Source organism: Gracilinanus agilis, chromosome 1, assembly GCF_016433145.1.
Source record: "Gracilinanus agilis isolate LMUSP501 chromosome 1, AgileGrace, whole genome shotgun sequence".
Taxonomy (NCBI): domain Eukaryota; kingdom Metazoa; phylum Chordata; class Mammalia; order Didelphimorphia; family Didelphidae; genus Gracilinanus; species Gracilinanus agilis.
Window position 1 is genome coordinate 166,804,121 of NC_058130.1, and position 24,446 is coordinate 166,828,566.

General features: G+C 39.9%; 1 protein-coding gene across 1 annotated transcript in view; it reads left to right on the forward strand.

Annotated features, from left to right (window-relative positions):
- Nucleotides 1-10,427, forward strand: part of LOC123249168 (phospholipid-transporting ATPase FetA-like) — a 187,612-nt gene extending 177,185 nt beyond the window's left edge. The window contains exons 21-29 of the mRNA XM_044678159.1: nt 788-893; nt 1,444-1,591; nt 2,144-2,327; nt 3,198-3,421; nt 4,540-4,623; nt 7,381-7,626; nt 7,786-7,924; nt 9,012-9,142; nt 10,239-10,427. Of these exons, the coding sequence (XP_044534094.1) occupies nt 788-893; nt 1,444-1,591; nt 2,144-2,327; nt 3,198-3,421; nt 4,540-4,623; nt 7,381-7,626; nt 7,786-7,924; nt 9,012-9,142; nt 10,239-10,427 (1,451 nt within the window). The remainder of the gene's footprint in view (nt 1-787; nt 894-1,443; nt 1,592-2,143; nt 2,328-3,197; nt 3,422-4,539; nt 4,624-7,380; nt 7,627-7,785; nt 7,925-9,011; nt 9,143-10,238) is intronic.
- The last annotated feature ends 14,019 nt before the right edge of the window (nt 10,428-24,446 follow it).

Sequence of the window (24,446 nt, forward strand, 5' to 3'; positions counted from 1 at the left end):
CTAATTGTGTTCCCCCTGCTTAGAATGCCTCTCCTTTCCATCTTTTCAGGTCCAACTCCAAATCCTGTTTCCTCCATGAAACCAACTATTCAAATTTACTGAGACCCATCCTTCCTTGAATTCCTAAAATACCTATTGTGTATACCACATAATATAGCACTTTATTATTCTCTTATTGTTTAATTAGATTTGGCTCCTCAAATAAATGTGGGGAAAGAAAAAATGCTCACTAGAACAAGAACCTTATATGATACCCTATAGCACTTAACCTACCACTAACCTAAATGATAGGTGTCCAGTAAGTACTGACTGAAATACTGGGCTAGAGTCAGGAGGACTTGGATTCAAATGTGGCCTCAGGCATGTTCTGGCTATATGAGCCTGGAAAAGTCATTAAACCCTTATTGCCTAGCCCTTGCCATTCTTCTGTTTCAGAACTGATACTAAGACAGAAGATAAGGATTTTTAAAAAAATACCAAGTTGAGAAGTATACTACAAATACTACTATGGGATTTTAGAAAAGGGAAAAACCAGTACAGGCTTAGGCAATCAGGGAAGGCTTCATGGAAGATACCTGATAGCTAATTCAACCATTTGATGGCATTTGGGCATTATCTACCAGTAATATTGTCTAAATGTCAGGGAATGATGAATAAGGTCTGAGCTGTGATGGGAATAATTGGCCAAGCATGGACCTGGCTTCATCATTGAATAGGGTGGAATATCTCCCTCAGTTCCTTCCATGTATCCCTATTTATAATCACTACATATTCCCCTTTTCTATAGAGACTGCTGTGAACATTGGCTATTCCTGCCATATGCTAACTGATGATATGGATGACATGTTCGTTATAGATGCCAAGGAGAGTAGCATGGTCCTGGAGCAGCTCAGGTACTGACAGGAGGGCAGCCCCAGTACCACTTCCATCCTATGGCCAGGTCCTGGGTCAACCCAACAAAATGGCATTTACGGGTTCTATCTTCCTTCTGTGTGACATTATTCAAATGTAGGGCCTGGGAAAGGTGAGGCTGGGAAAAACCTTTTGGCAGAAAGAGGACAAAAAAGTGGAGAAGAATGATAGGCTGTTGAGGAGAATATGAAAAAGAAAATAGGTATAGTGACCCCAGGGATCACCTAGGTAATGAGAAACTGAGGTGATATGGAGGATTGGGAGGACCTATTGCAGAGGCTGGGGAAGTTTGAACATTTGAAAGGATATGAAGGGCTATGGGATAGAAAAGGAAAAGTTCTTAGGACATGAGAGGGTAGTTGGCATGTTGTGGGGACTGGTACAGAGGAAGGACTTGGAAAAAATAGATATTGGTGGGAAATCATGGGTTTAGGATTAGTTTGGATCCTTGAATCTTGAAGGAACTCTTGCTATTCCTAGAGAGAACATATAGGCAGATAATAGACTTGACTAACCATTCTTGACTTTCAGGTCAGCGAGAAGGGTGATGAAACCTGATTCTATTCTGAGGACAGATCCAGTAACTAAACTCATCTCCCAATCAGAAAAAAAGAACTTCATCTTGCCTGAAGAAATGCCCAATGGTAGCTACGGCCTAATCGTCGATGGCCACAGTCTGGTGGGCAATGGGAAGCTGTGATCCCTTTTGTTTTTATTCAGGGAACCCATTTAGGAACCTGTTACCATACACACACCCTTATCCTTCCTGAGTAATAACCCAGAGCAGAAGTAATTGTGGGAGCTCGGAATAGCGTTCTTCCTCTGAGAATATCTTCCCTCAGAGAATGGGTGAGAAAAAGCTGAGAATAGACTTCTTTGCATCTAAAGCCTCTACATCTACTGTGGCCCCCATGCCCTTAAGAGTTTCAGGTAGAACGTATTTCTCTAGGAAGGCAGCTGCATCCAAGAGCCAACTCATTGGTTTCACCCTGAATAGGATTCAGTGACATCTTCTTCCATGAGTTGGCTCAGAAATGAAGGAACATAGACCCTTCCTTGTGACTCATTCTATGTTCAAAGGTAGATCAGAGCTTGGATTATCATACTGAGTGTGTTTAATGAAGCCCCTTATGTGCCAAGGGCTGTACTATCCTATGAGGAAATAAGAAATGTAGGGGCCGGGGCTTTACTAAGTAACCTAGTGAATGAATGTGTATATTTGCGGCCACAGGCTTACGCCCTAGAGGAGGACATGGAATTGGAGCTGCTGAGGACAGCTTGCATGTGCAAAACAGTGATCTGCTGCCGTGTGGCACCTCTACAGAAGGCCCAAATGGTGGAACTAGTGAAGAAATACAAGAAAGCGGTGACACTAGCCATTGGTGATGGAGCCAATGATATCAGTATGATCAAAGGTAAGTGGCATCTGGGGAGGCAGGCTGCCCTTCATCACTATTCTTCAAGTAGTACTAACATAGGAAGCAATGGCACCTGATCTAAACTTTAAAGGAAGAAAGGTAATCTGAAAGGAGAGAAGAGATTGCCTTGTTGGCCTGGGGGATGGCTTGTGTAGATGCATGCAAGTAGAAAATGAAATGCCAAGTATGAGGTATAGCTAGTGATAAAATATCAAGGGAGTAATGTCAAATAAGCCTGGAAAGGGAAGTTAGAGCCAAATTGTGGGGAGACTTGAAGACCATGCTAAGGAATTTGTATTTTATCCTAGAAACAATAGGAATCCCCCAAAGGTTTCTCAGCTGGCAAATCACATATTCAAATCTGTGCCTTTTAACTGATAAGACAGTATAAAACAGAAATGAAGAAAAAAAAATCATTGAATTCCTGTTGGGAAGAAGGAAATTAAGCTTTTCCAGAAATTGATATTTCAGGGTTTGTGATTGACTGGAGGAAAATATCTATACAAATAGAGGAACTTAAAAGTTTCCTTAACTCATTTTCCACTGGGAAAAATCTGCATTTTAAAAAAAAAAAGAAAGAAAATGATCTGCATGCATCAGATAAGCCTTTCTTCTACTATACCAGAGGCATTTTTATTGATGGTTCATTAAATAAACTTAGCTTAGTAGAGGGGTCAAACCCTAGATTTTTCCGACTGTCAAGTACAGCACTCTACTGAGTATGCCACACCCTATCAGTAGGTGGGCTAGAAGTGCCAAATGGGTTCAGATGAGGGCCACTTTTTTAGTCCTCACCTCTACCCTGACCCAGCCTAAAGTCCTTGGAATAGGTGCTATAGCTGAAGAACTGCCTGGGTCTCATTGCAGCTGCCCACATTGGGGTGGGCATCAGTGGCCAGGAGGGGATGCAAGCCGTGCTTGCCAGTGACTTCTCGTTTGCCCAGTTCCGGTTTCTGCAGCGCCTGCTCTTGGTCCATGGTCGTTGGTCCTATATCCGGATGTGCAAATTCCTCTGCTATTTCTTCTATAAGAACTTTGCCTTCACATTAGTGCACTTCTGGTACGCCTTCTTCTCCGGCTTCTCTGCAGAGGTAGGTCAGCCACCAGTATCACAGTGCTCCCAGACATGCCTTCAGCCAGATCAAGACAGATGCTAAATTAGACTCTGACCTATGGGCTTGACTCTCAGTTCAGTTATCAATATTGCCATGGCTACATTAATTCCCTCACCCCCGCCCCCCAAGCTATTTACTACCTGTTCCTTACTCTCGTCTTCTTTATATTTGCAACTGAAATGTTTCTGAATCTGGGAATTTCCAGAGAAATCCCTATGAAGACCCTGGGATACAGCAAGTTGGGCATGGGGGGAGAGGGGGGAATGGGTAGAAGAGGATGTATTAGGCCATTCAGACCTGGACTCCCAACATGATGTTCCATTTCTGATAAATCTAGATCAGAACATGATGTTCCCACATCTTCATTACTACCTTAGAAACATTGAGACTGTCCCTGGAAGAACCTTGCTGAATTGATAGATCAGGAATGGTCTTAAGAAAGAATCTAAAATTCAGGCAGGGGCACCATTCCTTTTTGCTGCTTCTAGTGGCTTCTCCACCCCATCCCCCCTTCCAAAGACAGAAATGGATAGATTTAGAAATAGCCCAGGAAGAAAGAGGAACTGTATCAGCAACCATTTACATGGTATATTGAATTTCAGAGCACTGGAAAAAGGATGAGGGCCCAATTCCAGATTGCCAAAGATCTCTAAAGACCTCTCATAGATTGCTCCCGCCACCACCACTTGAACTGAACTCCCTACTCCAATAGCAAAAAGCCTCATAGTATTCCCTTATTCTCAGATAGAAAAAAACTTGGATACCTTCAGGAAAATCTACCAATATTTCCTAGTAGTTTCTGAAGAAATGAAAAGCCTACCTGCCTTCTAACTTCAACATGGCTACTTCCCAGGCAATGGGATGAAGCCCTCAGTTTGGGCAGGATCTTGTCTGGAAAGCTGAGGTGAAAAAAATCTACATCAGGAATTGACTCTTCCCAATCAATACCTGAAAGGCTAGGCTGTGCAAAGGCCAATATAGCCAAGTCATACCCTAAAGATGGAACTGCCCCTAGGCTTGTAGGAAAAAGAGAAAAACCATACAAGATATGGAAGGCGGAGTTAGTCTGATTTCCTTCTTTGGTGTCTCTGCAGACGATTTTTGATGAATGGTTCATAGCTTTCTACAACTTGTTCTACACATCCCTCCCTGTCCTGGCCTTGAGCCTCTTTGACCAGGTAAGACCCCAGGCACATTCCCCAGTCAGTAGTAGGTCCCCCTAACCATAGCCAGAACTAGAAAGGGTGAAGAGGTGACTTCTCAGGTGAGTGAGGCCAAGCAAAGTCTGTAGTAGCTGGAGGTAAGCTTCTATATAGTCATATAAACTGAATTTTTTTTCTAAAATGAATGATTTTAAATGCATCACAGGGAGCTGGAAGAACCTTTTCATAAAAGGAATAATTTTTTCTATAAAGTAAGAATCACTACAGTACACAATTAGAAGGAAACATGGAAATTATGGTATATTATAACAAGTGCTATGGGGATATAGTGTGGAAGGCAAGTAAGGTTAATGAGGAAAGACTTCTGAAGGAAGAGGTTTCAAAGGGGAAGGATGTGGACTAAGGGGAAGGGGAGGTGGAAAATGTCCCAGGCTTCTACTAATCCATTCTGTCTGTATAAAATTGTCCTACTTCCCAGAAAAGAGTCATTTTGATTGGAGTAGAGAATCATGTGAGGAATATAAAGATGAGATGGGATGAGGCAGAAAGGACTGAATGAGAGACCTTGAAAAATAGTCTGAGAAATTTGGATTTGTTATGAGTCATGAATAATGACATCTTCTACCGTGGCCTGAAATTCCTTTCTGGAACTCCTTGAAAAACTGGAAATTCTATTGTGAAGACTGGCTTCAGAAGTAAAACCCTGCTAACCCTGAGCAATAGGGATTGAACCAGAACCTCTGTAAGAGAATCACAAACATATACAGGGAGAGGCAATATGGAGTGAGAAAAAGAACACCAAACTTGGGATTCTTAGAGCCCTGGGTTTGAATCCCATCTTCTTCACTTACTATCGATAGGACAATCACCTCACCTCTGAGAGCTTCAGCTTCTTCATATATAAAATGGAGATAATAATACATAGAATTCCTATGTATTGTGAGGAAAGTACTCCGCAAACTTGAAAGTACTGTATAAACTGGGCTTGAAGGAAGATTCCAGGAGACCTGGAGCCCTGGGGCTTCATTAGCATATAGGCTTCATGATAATGAAGAGAGTGCAGATTTAGAGTCTAAGGGTTGAAATCCCAATCCCATTACTTTGCCACTCAAGTGATGCTAGGCCAGCTTCTGCAGAGGACAGCAAGAAATCTTGGATCCTAAGTCAGCCTTAGTCCCCATTAGTCTTGTGTTAGTCAAGACTAACCAGGGCTGAGGTTTTTATTGAATGGTGGTCTGGAATTACAAAATGACACTGACTCAGAGGTGTTTCCAGGAATTCTGTCTTCCTCTGGCTGAGCTACTGGGACATTTGGGGTTCACAGCAGAAGGGAAGAGGTCTCTTCTGACTTTGCCTTAGTGACAATAAGACCTGCCCTGTTAAGAGTTTTTTCAAGAGCCTTTATATACATTCCTTTATTTGATCTGCCCAACAACTCTAAGATAAGGAAAAGGAGGGGTGATTTTCTTTTTTTTTTTTTAATCTATTCATTTAATTATTTTAGAGTATTTTCCCTTGGTTACACAATTCATGATCTTTCCCTCCCTTCCTCCCACCCCACTCCCATAGTCACCAAGCAATTCCACTGGGTTTTATGTGTATCACTGATCAAGACCTTTTTCCATATTTTTAATGGATACAATGGAGTGATAATTTAGAGTCCACATCCCCAATCATATCCCCAATGAACCATGTAATCAAGGAAATGTTTTTTTCTCCTGTGTTTTCTACTCCCACAGTTCTTGCTCTGGATATGGATAGCACTCTTTCTCATAAGTCCCTCAGAATTGTCCTGTATCATTGCATTGCTGCTAGTAGAGAAGTTCATTACATTCAATTGTGCGATAATATATCAGTCTCTGTACAATGTTCTCCTGGTTCTGTTCCTTTCACTCTGCATCAATTCCTAGAGGTCATTCCAGTTCACATAGAATTCCTCCAGTTCATTATTTCTTTTAGCACAATAGTATTCCATCACCATCAGATACCACAATTTGTTCAGCCATTCCTCAATTGAAGGGCATCCCCTCATTTTCCAATTTTTTTGCCACCACAGCTATAAATATTTTTGTACAGGTCTTTTTCCTTATTATCTCTTTGGGGCACAAACCCAGCAGTGGTGCTTTTAAAGCCATTTGGGTATAAAGGAATGATTATTCTTATCTAATCATCCTATAACTATATAGATATAGAAACTCAGATGGGTGAAGGATCTTGGATTTTTGTCCAAGATTGCATAACTAGTGATCAGATTTCTTTAGACAAGAACCCAGCTTCTGGTTCCTGCAACAGCAGTTGTGTACTCCAGCTATTAAGACTAGATTGCTTCATCCAGTTAGATGAATACAAAACTGAAGTGATATTTGGACCTGAAACCATCCCACCTCTGTTACCACCCTTCCCCCAACCTGACTCCCCTAGAGTCAATTTGACTCTACTTTGACCTTGAGTATGATCAGAGAACCTATGGGGATTATTCTGTTATCTTGTTCCTGCTTACTCAAATTCTTCTTATAAAAGAATTCCTAGTGTCATGATTTAAAGGAGTCTTTACCTGGGGGGGAGCGGAGGAGGGGTAATGTTTTGTCCCTGAAATGTATATACCTGGGCCCTAGGTGGTAATATCCCTCTAGGTGGAAATGCACCTTGGTTGGGAGGGGTAGGGGAGCCTTTCTTCAGCCCTGGAAGGTAAACAGGAAAGATGTTTAGGGCCTAGTAAAGATCCTCAGAAGGTCCTTCCTTACCTTCTTTACTTTAAACCCATGCTTCCAGGATGTGAATGACTTATGGAGCCTCCGATTCCCCGAGCTATACTACCCCGGCCAAAACAACCTCTACTTCAACAAGAAGGAATTTGCGAAGTATTTAATATATGCCATCTACACCTCCTTTGTGTTGTTCTTCATCCCCTTCGGGACTATTTACAACTCAGTACGAAGTAATGGGAAGGACATCTCTGACTACCAGTCTTTTGCCCTGATAATCCAGACCTCCCTGCTCGTGGTGGTGACTGTGCAGGTGTGGTGGTGGAGGTGGACAGAAGGAAGGGAAGAAGGGAAACTTACAGGCAGGGGAGGGAGGAGTAAGGGTACCAACTGGGGGAGATGTTAATGGGGCAAGGGGCCAGTCTACAGCAAGGGAATGAAAGGAGCTGACCTTCAGGTGGATGATTTTCAGGTGGGTCTGGAGACAGCCTACTGGACAGCTGTGAACCAATTCTTCATTTGGGGCAGCCTGGCTATGTACTTCAGCATCATGTTCCTCCTTTACAGTGATGGCCTGTATCTGCTCTTCCCTCACACCTTCCAATTCATGGGTGAGCCTGGGTAGAGCTGGGATGGGACTTGGAGTTGGCCTTAGATTTCATGGGGAAAGAGACTGAAGGCTCCACCTGATTGGGATATAGGATTTCATTGTAATAGTTTTGAATCCTGGGCCAGCTCTTGTTCCATTTCTCCAATAAACTCAAGACTGGCCAGTTTATTCCTTCTGATCAGTTTTTCCTCCTTTGAATCCCTCTGTAGAAAGGAATGTAGTTTACCCATTCCATTCCTCTCCTTGAAACAAATATACAATATGCAGGAGCAAAAATAGCAAACAAAAAGTTACTTCACTGTGCTTGTGATCTCATTGGTATGGATACTCAAATCTGTAGGTGTAGATCACAACCCATCCTAGCTCTTTCATCCTGCGGATCTCTTGTATGTCTGCCCAAAAACCCTCCACAAAAGTCCACGCATGATCGAAGCCCTCCTCTAGATCTCTTAATATTGTAAGGATCACAACAGAACACAAATACTATCCACAAATTATCCCTCACTCTCACTGCATATTCAGTTCACCCCTTTCCATCAGGGAAAACAGTTAAAAAGTTATTAAGTTTCTCAAGAGCCTTAAGACCTAAATCATCCCTGGTGCTCAATGGAATGTAAATAACTGATCTGTTTAGTTTCTACTTATACTTTTCACTAACTCATTTTCCTCATTCCAGTCTTCTGCAAGAGCCTAAGTCCTGCCTAACCTCTTTATCATCTTTATTTTCATAGCTAAAATTTCTGAGTTCTTCTTTTGAGTGAAGAAGTTTCCCATCCTCAAATCTCCTTGTCTTTTGCACTATGTTTTGACAGGCAAGACAAAAGCAAATTATAGGTGCTAATGATGGATTTATGAGTATACATATAATTCAACTTAGACTCATTTACAGTCTGAGGGAAACCTCAAGAGTGTTTGTTTCCATCTTATGTCCCAAAGAATGAGTCTTTGCTTGAGCTGACATTGGGTACTGATATTGCTGATGGCATTTTATCACTACCCCTTAACCAAAATATTCTCTATCCTTAACTTCTACCCTCCCTTCCCAAGCACTTTGGTCCAGGCTTTCTTCTGTGTTGGGGGGGTTACAGGCACAGCTCGGAACACCCTGATCCTGCCTCAGGTGTGGCTGACGATTGGTCTCACTGTGGCCATTTGTTTGCTGCCCTTGATCGTATTTAGATTCCTCAAGATGGACCTTCTACCAACCGAAACTAGCAAGGTGAGCAAAATAAGGGTAGGAAGGGGGCAGATACATTGGTATCCCAGGTCCCTGTTTTCTTTGCTATTCCTTCATCCCATAAAGGCCAGGACTTTTTACTCATTGCCCCAGCAAGCACCTTGGTTCTCCATAATGTGGACAGGGTTCTAAAAGGCAAAAGTAACATGTTTGGGTTAGGTTTTTTGTTTGTTTTCTAATTTTTCTCAATGAGAAGCCAAAACTGACTAGAATAGGAGCATGTGTTGGCATATAGTTTTCAGGGCATCCCTTCCCTTCCTTCAAATACCCAGCTCTTTCAGAGATAGATTCAGATTCTAAGGCTCTAGAGCTGAGCCCTTGGTAGAATGAAACAGTAAAACCTGGAATATGTGACCTTTTTGGGTTTAGAAGGGGACATCCTAGGGAAAGTTGCCTGGTTTGAAGACCAGAGGAAATACTAAATGTCTCTGTGGCCATTATATCTCTCTTTTTCTGAGGCCCATCTCTTCTCATTGTCTTTGTCTTTCTGTGCACTGTTTTCTTCCAAGGCATATGTCTCTTGTGATCTAGCCTATATCTACCTTAAGGTAGACATGAGTCCCCATACCTATAATCATAGCCCTTTAAGAGCATTGTACAAGGATTCTGTACTTCAAATACTGGCTCTGCTACTGACTCATCATGTAACTTCAGGCAAAGCAATTCCCCTTTCTGGGCCTCATCTATAAAGCAAATAGATTGGACTCAGTGATCCCTAACATTTTAATGATCGCAGGACCATAGGTTTAGAAGTGGAAAGGATCTTAGAAATCATCTAATACAATCCCCTCATTACAGTTGAGGAAACTGAGGTCCAAAGGGGTTAGATGACATTAATTAAGCAATGAAAAATGATTTATTAAGTGCCTATTTAATATGCAAGGCATGTGTCACACAAGTAGTAAGTAGGGGAAGCATTTAAAACTTGGGTCCTCTTACTATAAATCCATTGTTCTTTTCATTGTATCACAATGTTTGACACTTGTAATCTATGATATGTTTTTCCCTGGTCTGAGCCTTATGCTGTCTGTGAGCCCTTCACTCTTCTTGTCTTTTACCCCTTGTTCTTGGACTGCAGATTCTCACTAAGATCCGTGAATGCATGAAGAATCCAGTGACACCCCCAACCCGGACGAAATTGAAACGCACAAGTTCCCGACGTTCAGCTTATGCCTTTGCCCACCAACATGGATTTGGGGCACTTATTACTTCAGGAAAGAACATGAAATCAAGGATAACCTATAGCTTTGGTGATAACTTTTCATAAATGAAAGACCCTGTGGGTAACCAGGATCCCCATCTCTCTATCCATGAAACTGATTTGGGGGGGAAGGGGTCAATCTCTAGGAAATCTGCCAACTGAAGAACCCTTTTCCCTTCAGCTCCTTTACTTCTTAGCAGCTAGGGAAGAGAACTCTGCACCATCCAACCCAATTATCAGAGATAACTTTCCAGACAGGAGCAGCCTAATGAATCTTTACTATCACCCTTAAAAAAAACCACTCCAGGGAGAGGCATTGAATTATTAAGGAGGGTCGATTATTAGACCAAGTCAAAGCATGTTGAAGCCATCCCTAGCCAAGCAAAGAACTTTAGGAAGAAAGATGAAAAGTCTTAATATGGGGCCTCTGAGAAGAAAGGACAATACACCTGTATTCTCAGGGATCTGATTGGTTTATTCCCATCAAATTACTACTTCAGCCTGAGGAGTGAAATTAAATACCTCAAGAACTTATTCAATATCCCCTGTAGTCTCACAGTACCATAAACCTTTCCTATTAACTCAGTGATGCCTATGTCACCTCCCTCAAGGTCTCTTACCACTATAAATTCCCTTCTTTCCCAAAAACTGTGAACTTCTTCCCCTAGACTTAACTTTACTATAGTCTCTCTCTGAGGATAACTTGAAGAACACTGTGGCACTAAGGAGCAAAGCCCAGCTTCCAGACACCCATTATATGGGCTAATGTGGCACCTTAGGATTTGCCATTGGGGCATCTTGGGAGGGGACGTCATTTATCCAGGAAGAAGAGCAGAAGAGGTAGGGATCTCTTTAATCCTTTCTATCCTAAGGATCCCTGGGAATTAAGACTGAGGCTGGTTTGGTGACTGCTGAAGTTTGGACCACATTGCTGGCTAGAATGGGGAGGGTCTTATTGTGAAGCCATTTTAAAATCTATTTCTTGGGAGAGATGAGAGGTCAGTCTTGGTTGTTCATCATTGTCTTCAGTAAAATTATTTTGACAGGAAATTACATTCACTTGAGTGGTTGTTTATTGTTTAAATTCTCTATCTGGGAGTGGACAGTTCTGTGTGGCTTGGTAGAGCCAGAATAATTTAGTGGGAAATAAATTAGATTTGTCATTGTCCCACAGCTCTACCTCATCCCTAGAACCAGTTTCTCCTTGCCACTCATCCCACCCTCCCTCTCTCTCAAGGTTCAGAATATTTTTCATCTGACTACTACTCTCCTTCTTTCCTTAAGGCCCCAGGGACTAACAAGCCATCTCTCTTCCAACTACCATACAGTCTTCAACCTCTGTTCTTGCTCCTTTCAAAAAGTAAAAAGCAGGGTCCCCACCTCTGTGGTACTCATCTCCTGGGCCTAGGAAAACATACACAGTCCTATGACATTTTCTTAACGTTTTTACAAGAAACTCCTAGGAAACTGATAGGATAAAATAATGGAAAAAATTATACTGAGGAAACATCTTTTTAAAAACTCACAATTTCTTTACCCCAAGGATTCATTGATGGACAATGGGAGCTCCTTCAATCATCATCTCTTTGTTTTTGTTTTCCAGGTGCCAGCCATGTCCAGCTTATCTCTCTCTCTTTTATTTCTTAGGGTTTTTCTGAACCCTTTCTACAAGGTCTTCCTCCCCTCCTGGTCCCCATTGGTGAGATACCTCCTAATAAAGGATCCCTTGATATATAAAGGACTCAAGAAGACTTCCAGACTAGTACTATCTCAGTTATCTTCTAGCTCCACATAAGAAAATCATCTTGAGGCATTCCTTGATACTGCCTCTAATTCCTTCAGCTTATGTCTGAGATATCCACTGACCCCATTCCATTAATCTTATATTACTCCTTGTGTTCATCTTTTTTAATCCAAATATCTTCCTATTTTTCTAACTCGTCTTTATTGAGTCTCTGCCTCTTTCTCTTCTCTGTCAAACCTGAGCTGACTTCCCACCCTGAGACAGAGAGGTGGTTAGATCCTATAGCAAAAGCAAAAAAAGATACACAAAGCCTTTGGTGTTAATATTCTCTCCATAAATGAAAGACCTTGGGATCTTTCTACTAGCTAAATCACTAAGTGGGAAGCTAAGGCAGAGTCACAAGGTAAGGCTGAAACAAGAAAAAACTGGTCTGAAAGGAAAGGCTATGCAATGAACTGTATGGAAGCCCATATCCTCAGTGCTGCAGGCCTCAGAACCTTCCTCTATGTGAGGCACAGACAGAAGAGACAATTTCATCTAGCAATTCATATATCTTAGGCAAGCCAGCTTTAGAAAAAGAAAGAGAAAGAAAATAGAGCACAAAGCAGGAGAAGTAACCTTTCTGAGAGCCAGAATATAAACAGTCAAAGGTAGGGAGTGAAGGAAGTTAAGCCTAAAACTACTAAGTACTGTTTTGGGTTCTATGTAGGGAAGAATCTCATCTAGTATCTGGTGGAGTGAAGATAGATTTCAAGATTAGAGCCAGTTAATATAGGGTAAGGAATCCCAAAAATGACCAGATTTGCTGCATGGCAACTCTTTCATCTCTTACTGATTCTCTTACACAATACAGTGGCTATTCCATAAACCTCTTCTTTCCTGAAGTATTCTTCCACTTCTCTAATCTTTCATTGTCCTCTGTGCACTTCTGCTTGGTTTCATTCTTTAACTCATCTATTAATCTTTACCTACGTATCATATCTTCCTGTGTCTTCTGTCACCTTGTTCCATCATCTTTTTTCTACATCTTCAATGTATGCTCTTCTATGTCCTTTGTCTTGGCCTACAACAATGATAACAGTGAATAATAGTAACTCACGTACATAGCCCTTTCTTCACAAAAACTCTGTGAAATAGAAATTAAATACACAGCCTTACACATTTGCCACCTCCTCAAGTTACTGCCAAACTGCTACTTCACTTACCTTCACTTCACTGCCTCCCCTTACCACCCACACTCACTACTGACTCCCTCACAGTTTGGTTTTCATTCTCATCTCCATAATGAAACAGTTCTCTCTAACATCACTAATAACTTCCTTATCATTAACTGGGTTTTTTCTGTCCTAATTCTTTTGGACCTCTCTGTGGTATCTAACAATGTGATCCCCTCTCCTTACTTGACTTCTGTAACCAAGTACTCCTATGATTTTCTCCTCTCCCTCCTTCTCTTGACTATTTTTGCTGGGCCTTTCCATCTTGCAAGCCCTTGAGCCATCTATCAATGTAAGTAATATCAGATTGTAAACTCTTTTTTAATCCCTTTTCATTTTCCATCCTCTTTCCCTGGGTGGTCTCATTTACTCTCTTCAATTTAATTATCATTTCTATGCAAATAACTCCCTAATCTTTATTTCTACTCTCAAACTCTTCTCAAAATCCTGTATTTCCAGCTACCTAATGGATATTTCCTCCTGAATGTCTTGATGGCATCTCAAACTCAACATTTCTAAAACTAAAAACATCATGTTCTGCCCAAATACAACCCTTCTCCTAACTTTTCCATTTCTGTTAATGGCCGCATCACATTTGCAATTTTCAGGCTCATAAACTTGGAGTTATCAAACATACAATCAGGAATTAAGTCCTGATACTTCTAGTCTCACCTCACTATTCCCCTCTGCAAACAATTTAACTTAGGATTTCATGTAACCTAGAAAAATGTCCTCGCCCCTAATCTATCACTCTTCCATCCTTCTTACTCCTCCCTAAATAATCTTTCTAATTCATTACTATGATCATGTCACTCTTCTGTTCAAAAATCTTTAGAAGCTCCCCATTTCCTATTAAATAAAGTATAAATTCCTGACCTTGGCACCCAGGGTCATGCAGATTGTTCCAGCCTATCTGACCACACTTATCTCATATTACTTCCCTTCCACACACTGTATTCTACTTTAACTGAACTATTATCTCTCCCATCTCTATACATTTGTTCATTCTACACTCTATATCTGGAGTAAACCTTCCCTCAACTTCATCTATTGAAGTCCTTCCCATACTAGAAGGTCCAACTCAGATACTAAATTGTCTATGAAGTTTCCCCTAAATACACCCAATGTAAAAATGTTTTCTCCCTCCTCAAAATTTCTGCTTTGCCCAGACCTCTCTTTGTACTTATCTCACTGTACCTTGTATGAGTTATTTGTGTATTTGTACCACATACCACCCCTCCTCATGAGACTGTAAGCTCTTTGATAATAGGACCTGTGTCAGTCATAAAACTTTGTATTTCACATTATAAGTACTTAATAAAAGTTGGCTGAATTGAATTAAATTGAATTGGATTGAAATGAATGATTGACCTGGACAGCCTAAGACTTTCAGACCCTTAATGGCTAGAGAAATATATTGCAGAGGTCTGACTAAGCATCTTAGATAGTCAGATTCAAAGCAAAAGAACTATAACAGAACTGTCATCAATGCCAAGGCTAATAGGAGATTATGGGAAGAGTTTTAAGAAGAATAGACCCATTGCCCTGTAAGAAACCTGAAATATGTATTCAAAAAGTATTTGTTAATGGTTTAATTGTCAACATTGACAGGTGTCCAGTATAATGCCCAAAGGATCTATATACTTAGTCCTAAGCTTAGATGATAAAAATGACACAAAACTGGAAGGGATAATTAAAAAATACTGTAGTCAAGATCCAAAAGGATCATGACAGGGTAGAACACTGGGCTGAATCTAATAAGATGAAATTCAGTAGGAAAGAAAAATATAAATTGGTCTCAGGCAAAAAAATAAGAAAAATCACTGAAAGAACTAAAAAAGGGTTTTAATAGTCAAATAAGAGAAGTAGAAGAAAATTTGAGTAAAGAAATAAGAGTGATGCAAAAAAATAATCAAAAAAGAGTCAATAGTTTGGTAAGGGAGGCCAAAAATATCAAAGAAAGTAATGCCTTAAAAGCAGAATAGGCCAAATAGTAAAAGAGACAAAAATCCACTAACAAGAAGGATTCCTTTAAAAGCCAAATTAGCTATAAGGCAAATGGGGGCAAACTAACCAAAAGGAGAGCAAAGGTCAATTATGAAACAAAGATATAGAATGAGTCCTACCATGCAATATCCTCTCTTTCATCTGTAGGAATTATTTCTAAATGAAGCACAAAAAAAAATGGCTTGGGGGAAAGCTCTACAAGGCTGTAACAGAGACTGTTTAGAAGAAGGAACTCAAATAAGTATCTCAGAAGGTTTAATTCCACAAAGATAATAAAAATTCCATGAGAGGATAAAGAAGTATAAAAAGCCCATGAATCAGTGAGTAAAAGTTTGGAAGAGAGAGGGAAGATAAATAATGAAAAGAAATCCTTTTTTTAGAAACAGGTATAGAATCTAATGAAATTTTTAAAAACTAACAAAACAAGTTGAAAGGGAAGAAAAAGGGATTCTGCCTGACTACTTAAATGAGAAGGGGGGGAAAGGAGAGAATTAAATAACTAGATAAAAGGAAGAAAGAAAAAAAGTACTAAAAAGCAAAACTCCAAAAGTAGGAAAAGGAGTAATAAATTGGAGGGGAATAGGGAGCTTGAAGGGAAGGGGAAGAAAGCTAATGGGAAAATGGTTTGTCTTAAAATGGATTAAGCTAAAATAACTGAATAATTGAAACACTAGTAAAGTGTTTACAGAGGAAGAAGGGGAAAATTCTTGATCTGAGAAACTATGAGGTTTGAGGATTTGAGAACTATGAAGGTATTAATCCAATAAATCAAAAAGTTACAAGGGATAAGAAAACGAAACCTCACAATCTGTTGCTTAAAAGAAACACATTTGAAAAACAAAGACTTGCCCAAAATAAAAATGAGGAGCTGGAAAGAAAAATCTGCCTTGCACAAAGTACATCCATAAAAACAGGAGTTAAAATCATGCGATTAAAGAAAGCAAAAACTTTCAAAACCTAAAAAGTCATTTAAAATGTCTTGTGCTGAAAGGAACCATAAATAAATTAATATCAATATTAAATTTGGGTGTGTCAAATGCCTTAGTATCTAAATTAAAAAGTAACCACTAACCCATATGCCTACTTTCTCAGCTCCATAAAGTCCTTATGAGAATAGACCACATAGAGATAAAATAAAGATGACAAAGTGGGAGGCAGTCCAACCAAATTTCCCTCCATAAAACTCCTCCAACCTCATCTAGATAATATACCAGACTAAATCATGATGGAGAAATTCAGAAAATAAATCATTTTATTTTTTCCAGGCATTTATCCAGGCCATATTACCACAAGGAGAGAGGTTTACAGACACTGGCGACTCCATGAATGAACCTTTCCAATGCCTAGGGAAAGAGTATGTACTAGGGCAAGAAAAGGTCCCAGACCCATGCTGGGGCACCACTAAACCAGACATATAGGCTGCCATAGGGGTAGGAATGAACAGAACTACCCAGATCTTTTAGAACTAACGGGCAAAGTGGAAATAAAATCCACTGGTAAATTTCTGGAACAAACCCCCAAAAGAAAACTCTCAGGAACATCCTAACCAAAATCCAGTGCTTTTAGATAAAAGAAGAAAATTCTATAAGCAGCAAGAAAGAATTCAAATACTAAGGAATCACAGTCAGGATTACACATGATTTAGCAACCACAATGATAAAGAAGTAGAGAGCCTGGAATACAGTATTCTAGAAGGCAAAGAGTATGGACTTACCTAGAGTAACTTGTCCAGCAAAACTGAGTACAATCCTACAAAGGAAAAAATGGAATTTTAATGTAACAGAGAACTTACAAGCATCTCTGATTTAAAAAAAAAAAAAAAAAAAAAAGACCAGCACTGCATAGAAACAATAAAGTTCAAACCCAGATGTGAACAGTAACAAAAAATGGTAAAAAGGAATGGGCAATGATAAAGGACTAAAAAGGGAAAAAAATATTTACATTCAAATATGGGGAGATGATAAATATGTTCTCTCTGAACCCTATCATCACCAGGAGTCAAAGAGACTCTACTACTTAGACAAGGGCCAGGAGGAGTTCTGTTACTTCTAAGAAAAAAAATGAAAAGAGAAAAGAAGACAAGGAGGGGGAGCAATGTTAGGAAAAATTATCTCACATAATCAGTGTGCAAAAGTAAACATCTATACAAACAAGGAGAGAGAAGGGGAGGCTAACACTTGAACCTCATTCTTATCTGTAGTGTCAGAAGAAGGAAGAATACTTTCAAGTACACACACAGAGTTGGGTACAGAAATACATGTCACTCAACAAGAAAATAGGAGGGAAAGGGGAGAAAGGGCAAAAGGGAATAAGTATAGATTAAGAGACAGATTAGTCTTAAGCAAAATAAATTCTAAGTATATACAAAAATATAGCTCTTTTGAAGTGGTAAAGAATGAAAATTTGAGAAGTATCTATAAATTGCGGAATGGCTAAACCAGTTATGATCTATAAATATGATGGAAGACTATTGTGCTGAATTCTTTATTAGCATAACAGCAAACCAGAATTCTAGAGGACTGGTGATGAAACATGCTACTCACTACTCAATAGACAGGTAAAATACCTAGATTGAAGAATGAGACAACTTTTTTTCTTCATGACTAATATGGAATTTTTATTTATAAATTTATATTATTTTTAATTATATATAATATAGCTTATATTATATATAATATATAATAAAATATATAATAAAAATCTATAATTTATATTATATATAATATATAATAAAATATATAATATATTATATAAACCCATTTATAATGGGTTTAATTTTTTGTGTTCTCAACTGGGGGTGAGATTAGAAAAGTTACTGACCAATTGAAAAAATTTTTATAAGTTGTGTAAAAGACCCTTTGTTTGAATTTGTGGTGGTTAATTGGGGGAAGTATATTATAGGCATAAATATTATGAGTTTTAAAGAGTGACTGTTCTTCCTCACTGTTACTTGAATTGTCCATATTGCCAGTTCTGCTAGCTTCTTCTTCCTGAGGGCACTGATGCCCACTTCTATATTAATGATCCTGGATATGGTCCATAATAAGCTGCTAAAAACTCTCCTCCATAGTCTAAAAAAGAAAACTCAGGGATTTATTGGACTCTAGATTCTGGAGTATCCATACTCCCTAGCTGGGTATCCTGATGTCCTCTATTTACTGAATTATTAGTCTCTCTCTTTTGAGTGAGACCTGGAATATGCTAAAGCCCCAGTAGATCTTGTTATAATAATACTCCTAGATGTATGTAGATGATGTATAGAGAGAGGATGATATGACACCTCCCTCCTTTATAACAGTGCCCAGGCAGGATCCTGCAGGTCAAAGGATGATATCCCTTCAGGTCCCACCTGGGGTTGATTGATATTATAATGGGCTCTTTAGCTTGGTAACATTCATATCTGACTGAGTACTTCCCTTCCCAAGGAAGCTATGAATAACCACTTCAGGAAGGTAATTTAAGTTTTGACTGTATTTAAACAAAGAGGGATAATGGGATTGGATAGAGGTATTGGGAAACCCTAAATAATTTGGTAATGATAAAATCTTAAACTGTAGGCAAGTAATGAATCAGGATGGTTAGTCCCTCTATGGTCCAGCCTGGCCACAGCCACACCAGAGTAGGCAAACTGCTGCTTGATGTTTCAACTTCTTCTTTACTAGATGATATGCCTAACCAGTCTTTGAGATCTCCACCCCTTTCCACCCTCTTCTTCTTCTCCTGCCCAGTTCCCGGATCCCTCCCGGGCCCTGGGAAACCTAGATAACTAAGATGATTGACTTCCTAATATCTAGGGGCAGTAGAATCAGAGATGATGGTCTGGGTACAGGTTGATGATGTTACAGAAACAAACAAGAGGATCTTGCAAGGTTGAGTCTGCAAGTCTCAATCCCACAAAAGACCAGGATCCACAGATCTCAGGTCTCAAGGAAAGAAAGGAACCCCTGACAGGGCTGCCAGGGTGTTTTATACCCCCCTGGGCCAACTGCCCTCTCCTGTGTCCGCACACCCCTCTGGGAACATTCCGACATCCAATGGATCCACCTGTCAAAAGTGTGGACTCCTGGCTCCCAGAGATTCAATATAACAATCTAAAGTGGTCCATTATCATTTTCTCCTCCTGGGTCCTTATGACCTTGTGGGGAATGTTCTTGAAGTCTCTCTTCACAAGGACTAGACTGAGTAGAGCCTTTAGTAGGCACCAAGGATGTCCCAAATAAGTGATCATTAGGTTTCTGGAGCCATAAGCTCTCCAAAGCAAACATCTGCTATGCCCCTTTTGAAATAGTTTCTTGATTATAATTAGGTCCTAGTTGCTACTTAATGGATGATTCAGGATCATACTATTATGAGAATTGCCCATTATGACTTAAGTAATACAAGATAGTACTTCTGCCAAGATGGGTGAGGTACAAGGGGCTTCCATTGTTAAATGTAAAGTTTATATTCAAGATCATGCTCATCCAAGCCTCTCAGGTATTACTATCCTTTATTATTAGGTTGTATCTCTCCAGAGATCTTTGGTCTCAGCCCCAAGGCTTTACCTCATCTTCCTGACCAATGGGTCCACGTCACTGAGGATTTCGTTCTCAAGGTATCGATTCCCAGTGCTATTTTCTTGGTTCACTGGTTTCACCTGATTCACCTGATTCCATTAAAAACCCTGTCCTTTATGAGAAAGGCATATGTAACTGTTACTTGGTAATTATTGTCATATTGAAACTCTGGGAGCTGAGAGTCCTACCTTGATTGACAGGTGAAGACCATTGGACCTCAGAATGTTCCCAGAGGCCATGAGGACAGGGGAGAAAGCGGTTGGCCAGGGGGGTATAAATACCCTGGAAGCCCCTGACAAAAGGTTCTTTCCTTTCTCTTTGGACCTTGGATCTGGGGACCCTGGTCGATTGGGAACTGAGGCTTTGCTTGACTAAGTCTTGCAAGAACTCCTGTCTGAACCCCACTGACACTGACCGACCTATATCCAGACCGTGAATCCTCCTATTCTTCTGTCCCCTAGATATTTAGGCATCCAAACCATCCCTAGATATCTAGGTATCCCGAGGCCCGGGAGGGATCCGGGAAGTGGGCAGGAGAAGAAGAGGGTGGAAAGGGTGGTTCCTAAAGGCTGTAGAAAGGCATAACCATCTGGCAAGAAGAAGAAGCTGAGAGACATCATCCAACAGTTTGCTTGCTCTGGTTTGGCTGTGACCAGGCTAAGCCAGAGGAGCTGAAGAACAAGCAAGAATCATTAACCAGCCTACAGTCCTGAGGAATTAGTATTGTCAAAGATTAGTGTTAGGGTTTCCTATTCCTCTTCCCATTTCCTAAACATTCCTTCCTTGCCAAATATATATAAAAACTCAAGTACCTTCCTGGAGTGGTTGTTTCATCACTTCTCTGGGAAGGGAGCAAAGGAAGTCAGATAAACGTGTCCAAGGCTAATAGAGCCCAATACCCACTATTGATCAACCCAGGTGGGACCTGAAAAGGATACCCATCTACTGACCTGAGGGATCCTGCCTGGGCACTGTTATAAAGGAGGGAGTTGTTACAATATCCAGCTGGGTGGCAAGACTCAGATGATCTTGCACTAACCACATATCTGAACTCCCACTACTGTCACCAAATTAATAGTGGTAGTATCAAGTTTACCCTCATATTTTATAACATTATTAATACAGCACTAGGGAATGGATACCTTGAGGGATGGAGTCCTAGCAAGATGTCCCAGTGTGCCTGGCTATTGGCTCAATCACTAACACACGAGACAGCCTTTAGCAATGGAGCAGATAAGATTTTTATTTAAACTGATTAATTAATTAATGACATAGGTGGTTATGAATTGAAAAAGTGGGGAATACCCTGGAAAATGGGGAGCCTTTTGCTGAATTGGTGGTTATCTTGAGTCTTTGGATGAAGGCAAGGCAGAGTCTTCATCTAATCTCCCCAAAAGAAAAGGGTAGCTCCTCAGTAGAAGTCTCTAAAGGAGCCAAAATTTGGTATCAGATGAAGCATTTAGAGACAGGGAAGTTTTGGTTGGCAGTATAGGAAACGCTGAATGAGTGGGTGAATCACCTCAGGTCCCAGGATAGGTTGCACACATGGATTCTGAGACTTCTTAGCTGCCCTGATACAGGTGACCCATACATGTACTAGGGACTGGCGGAAGCCATCGAGGCTGTAAGGTTAGCATGGCTACTCACAAGCTCTGACAATCCAGCATGGCAGGTTGTCAGGAGGATGGAAATTCCACACTCAGTTTACCCTATGTGACTCTTTTTACAGTGAAATTCACTTGTATTGAAATTATTGCAATCAATATCCTTATCCGGCTCTAAGGAGACACAGAAAAATAATACAGGTTCATGGCAAGAACAATCACAACCATAGACTACCCACTATCCCAAAATAAACCCCTGTACAACCCCCTAGAGTATAGACATTTCCCCTAGAATCAGCCCAGCAAAAAACCAGCAGTTAGTGAGTTAAAGCAAGTTTTTAAAGTTCCCAGCAAGAACATACCTGGCCTGAGTTTGTTCCCAAACTCCTACAGACCAAAGAAATAGTGAAACACGAGGAAATTAAGGGAATGACAAATTAGCACAGAATCACCCTACCAGAACTGTATTCTTAGTGATCCTATAGCAGAAAGAACACCATGGAAACAAAACGTGGACCAGACTGATATTATTGTATCTTATTGGATGTAATCAACTACCATAACTATCTCCTTGATTGATGATGGGAATGAATAGTATAACATAACTATATACATAATATAATTAATTAAAATATAATTAACTATTATGCTTAGCTAGGAACTAATGTTCTAGTACTTTACGGATGGCTGAAAAGAATAAGTTCCAACTAAGCTAGGCCATAATGAATAATTCTTGACAAGCTTGCTTCTTTGTTTAACCACAGTAAGATAATTAGCAAATGCCAATCATATGATGTTTCAAAAGTTAATATGTGATTTTGAATGTATGGGAAAATCAAAACCTATATGAGATCATAAAGAAAAAAAGAGTATAAAAATGAAAATCAGCAGATGGCACTAGAGAAAAAACAGTCTCTGCAATTTGACTTGCACTCTGGCTCGTTTTCACTCCATTCTTCGCCACGCCATCCTACCTCCAGTGACCCAACCAAGCGAAGAGCGGGCTCTTTGCAAGGGACCAGTGATAGCAGTGGGGGTATTGTCATTGAATTGTCATCTATGACACTGGTGTTCCTAGTATCATTCCTGGTCATTGTGGTTGTCATATCAGGAAATCTACCTGAACTGCCCTGGGATTACCCTCACTGTTTAGACTATACTTTTTCAAAGCTTTTTAAATTACTTTTATCTTTTTATTATTTCTATTAAGCTTCTCTTCCAATACTGTTTGAGTTTAGAGTTTTTAAAGAATATTTTAATTGTGAAAGAGTTTAGAATAAATTTGTGGACTTTGTCACCAAACGGTGGGATATGTTAAGAGTGGCACGTATGTTCTGTAGGCTAGGCTGATCCTTTAAGAGTAGAAAGACAATTTGGCTCACTTCCCTCCTGAGACACAAAAAGTCCAGTAAATAGGGAGTTGATGTCAGAAGCTTTAGTAGAATTCCTGCTGCCCTAATGGAATGCTTCTCTGAGCTATCCTGTGACTAATTGCCATGACGAATGTGCAGACTGATGAGAGTAGCAGTTTTATCTGAATTAGTATCCCTCTAAATCTTGGGAATTGTATAATTTTTTATCCTTCGTCATTAGGACAGTTATTTCTTATTGCATTTTATGATCCATAAGTGCCTTACTACATTCTAACCCTGAGCCTGAATGAATGGACTGGCTTCGCTTAGACCTACCTGAGAATATCTATCATCTCAGAGTCAACTTATCCAAAACTAAATTTATTAGTTTTTTCCCATAAACCCTGTCTCTTTTCTGAGCTTTCTTATTTTGAGCAATGGTTGCATCATTCTTCAAGTCACTCAAGTTCAAAACCTTAATCATCTTTGATTCTGGTTTTTTCCTAACCCACTCACAGTCCATTTCCAAGTCAACTCCATTTCTCCTTTTTCATTTTTCCCTGACTATCCTAGATTCACCCTATTATTATAGTAGTTGTAGCAATAGGCAATAGTCTGTCTATAAACTAGTCTCTGTCCTTGTACTATCCCTCTTCAGATTCATACTACAAACATGGCCATATTGATCTTATGAAAACAATATGTTACACACTGCAATTTGCTGCCACCCTCTAACTTAAAAAGTTTCAATGATGGGGCAGCTGGGTAGCTCAGTGGATTGAGAGTCAGGCCTAGAGACGGGAGGTCCTAGGTTCAAATCCAGCCTCAGACACTTCCCAGCTGTGACCCTAGGCAAGTCACTTGACCCCCATTGCCCACCCTTACCACTCTTCCACCAAGGAGCCAATACACAGAAGTTAAGGGTTAAAAAAAAAAGTTTCAATGACTTACTTATAGAATAAAGTCCAAGTTTCATACTTTGGTGTTCATGGCTCCAACCCACATGTACAAAAATATTTATAGCAGCTCTTTTTTATGGTGGCAAAGAATGGGAATTTGTGGGAGTGTCCATAAATCAAGAAATAGATGAACAAGTTATGGTATATAAATGCAACAGAATATTATTGAGCTATAAGAAATGTTGAAGGGGAAGGTATCAGAGAAACCTAAGAAGACTTATATGAACTGGTGCAGAGTGATGTTATATGATGTTATATGAACATGTTGCAGCATGATGAACAGTTGTGATTCCAGAGGACTAATGATGAAGCATGCTACCCATTTCCCAGTAGAGAAATGAAGTACCCAGAATGTAGAATTAGACAAATTTGTTTTGGATCTGACAAATTGTAAATATGCTTTGAATGACTATATGTTTTAATGGTTTTGTTTTTCTTTTGCTCTCTGCTGAGCAGGAGTTTGGAGGGTAAGTTGGGGAGGGAGGTGAGAAGGCAGAATTTTGCTGAAACAAAATATTTTTTAAAAAATAAAATAAGGTTGAAAAAGGATAAGAGAATGACAGGATAAAAAAAGAATGGTCTTTGCATACATTGAGAGTCTTCTTGTTGAAGATATGTAAAAGAAATAGGCTATAATTCTCTATAGCCA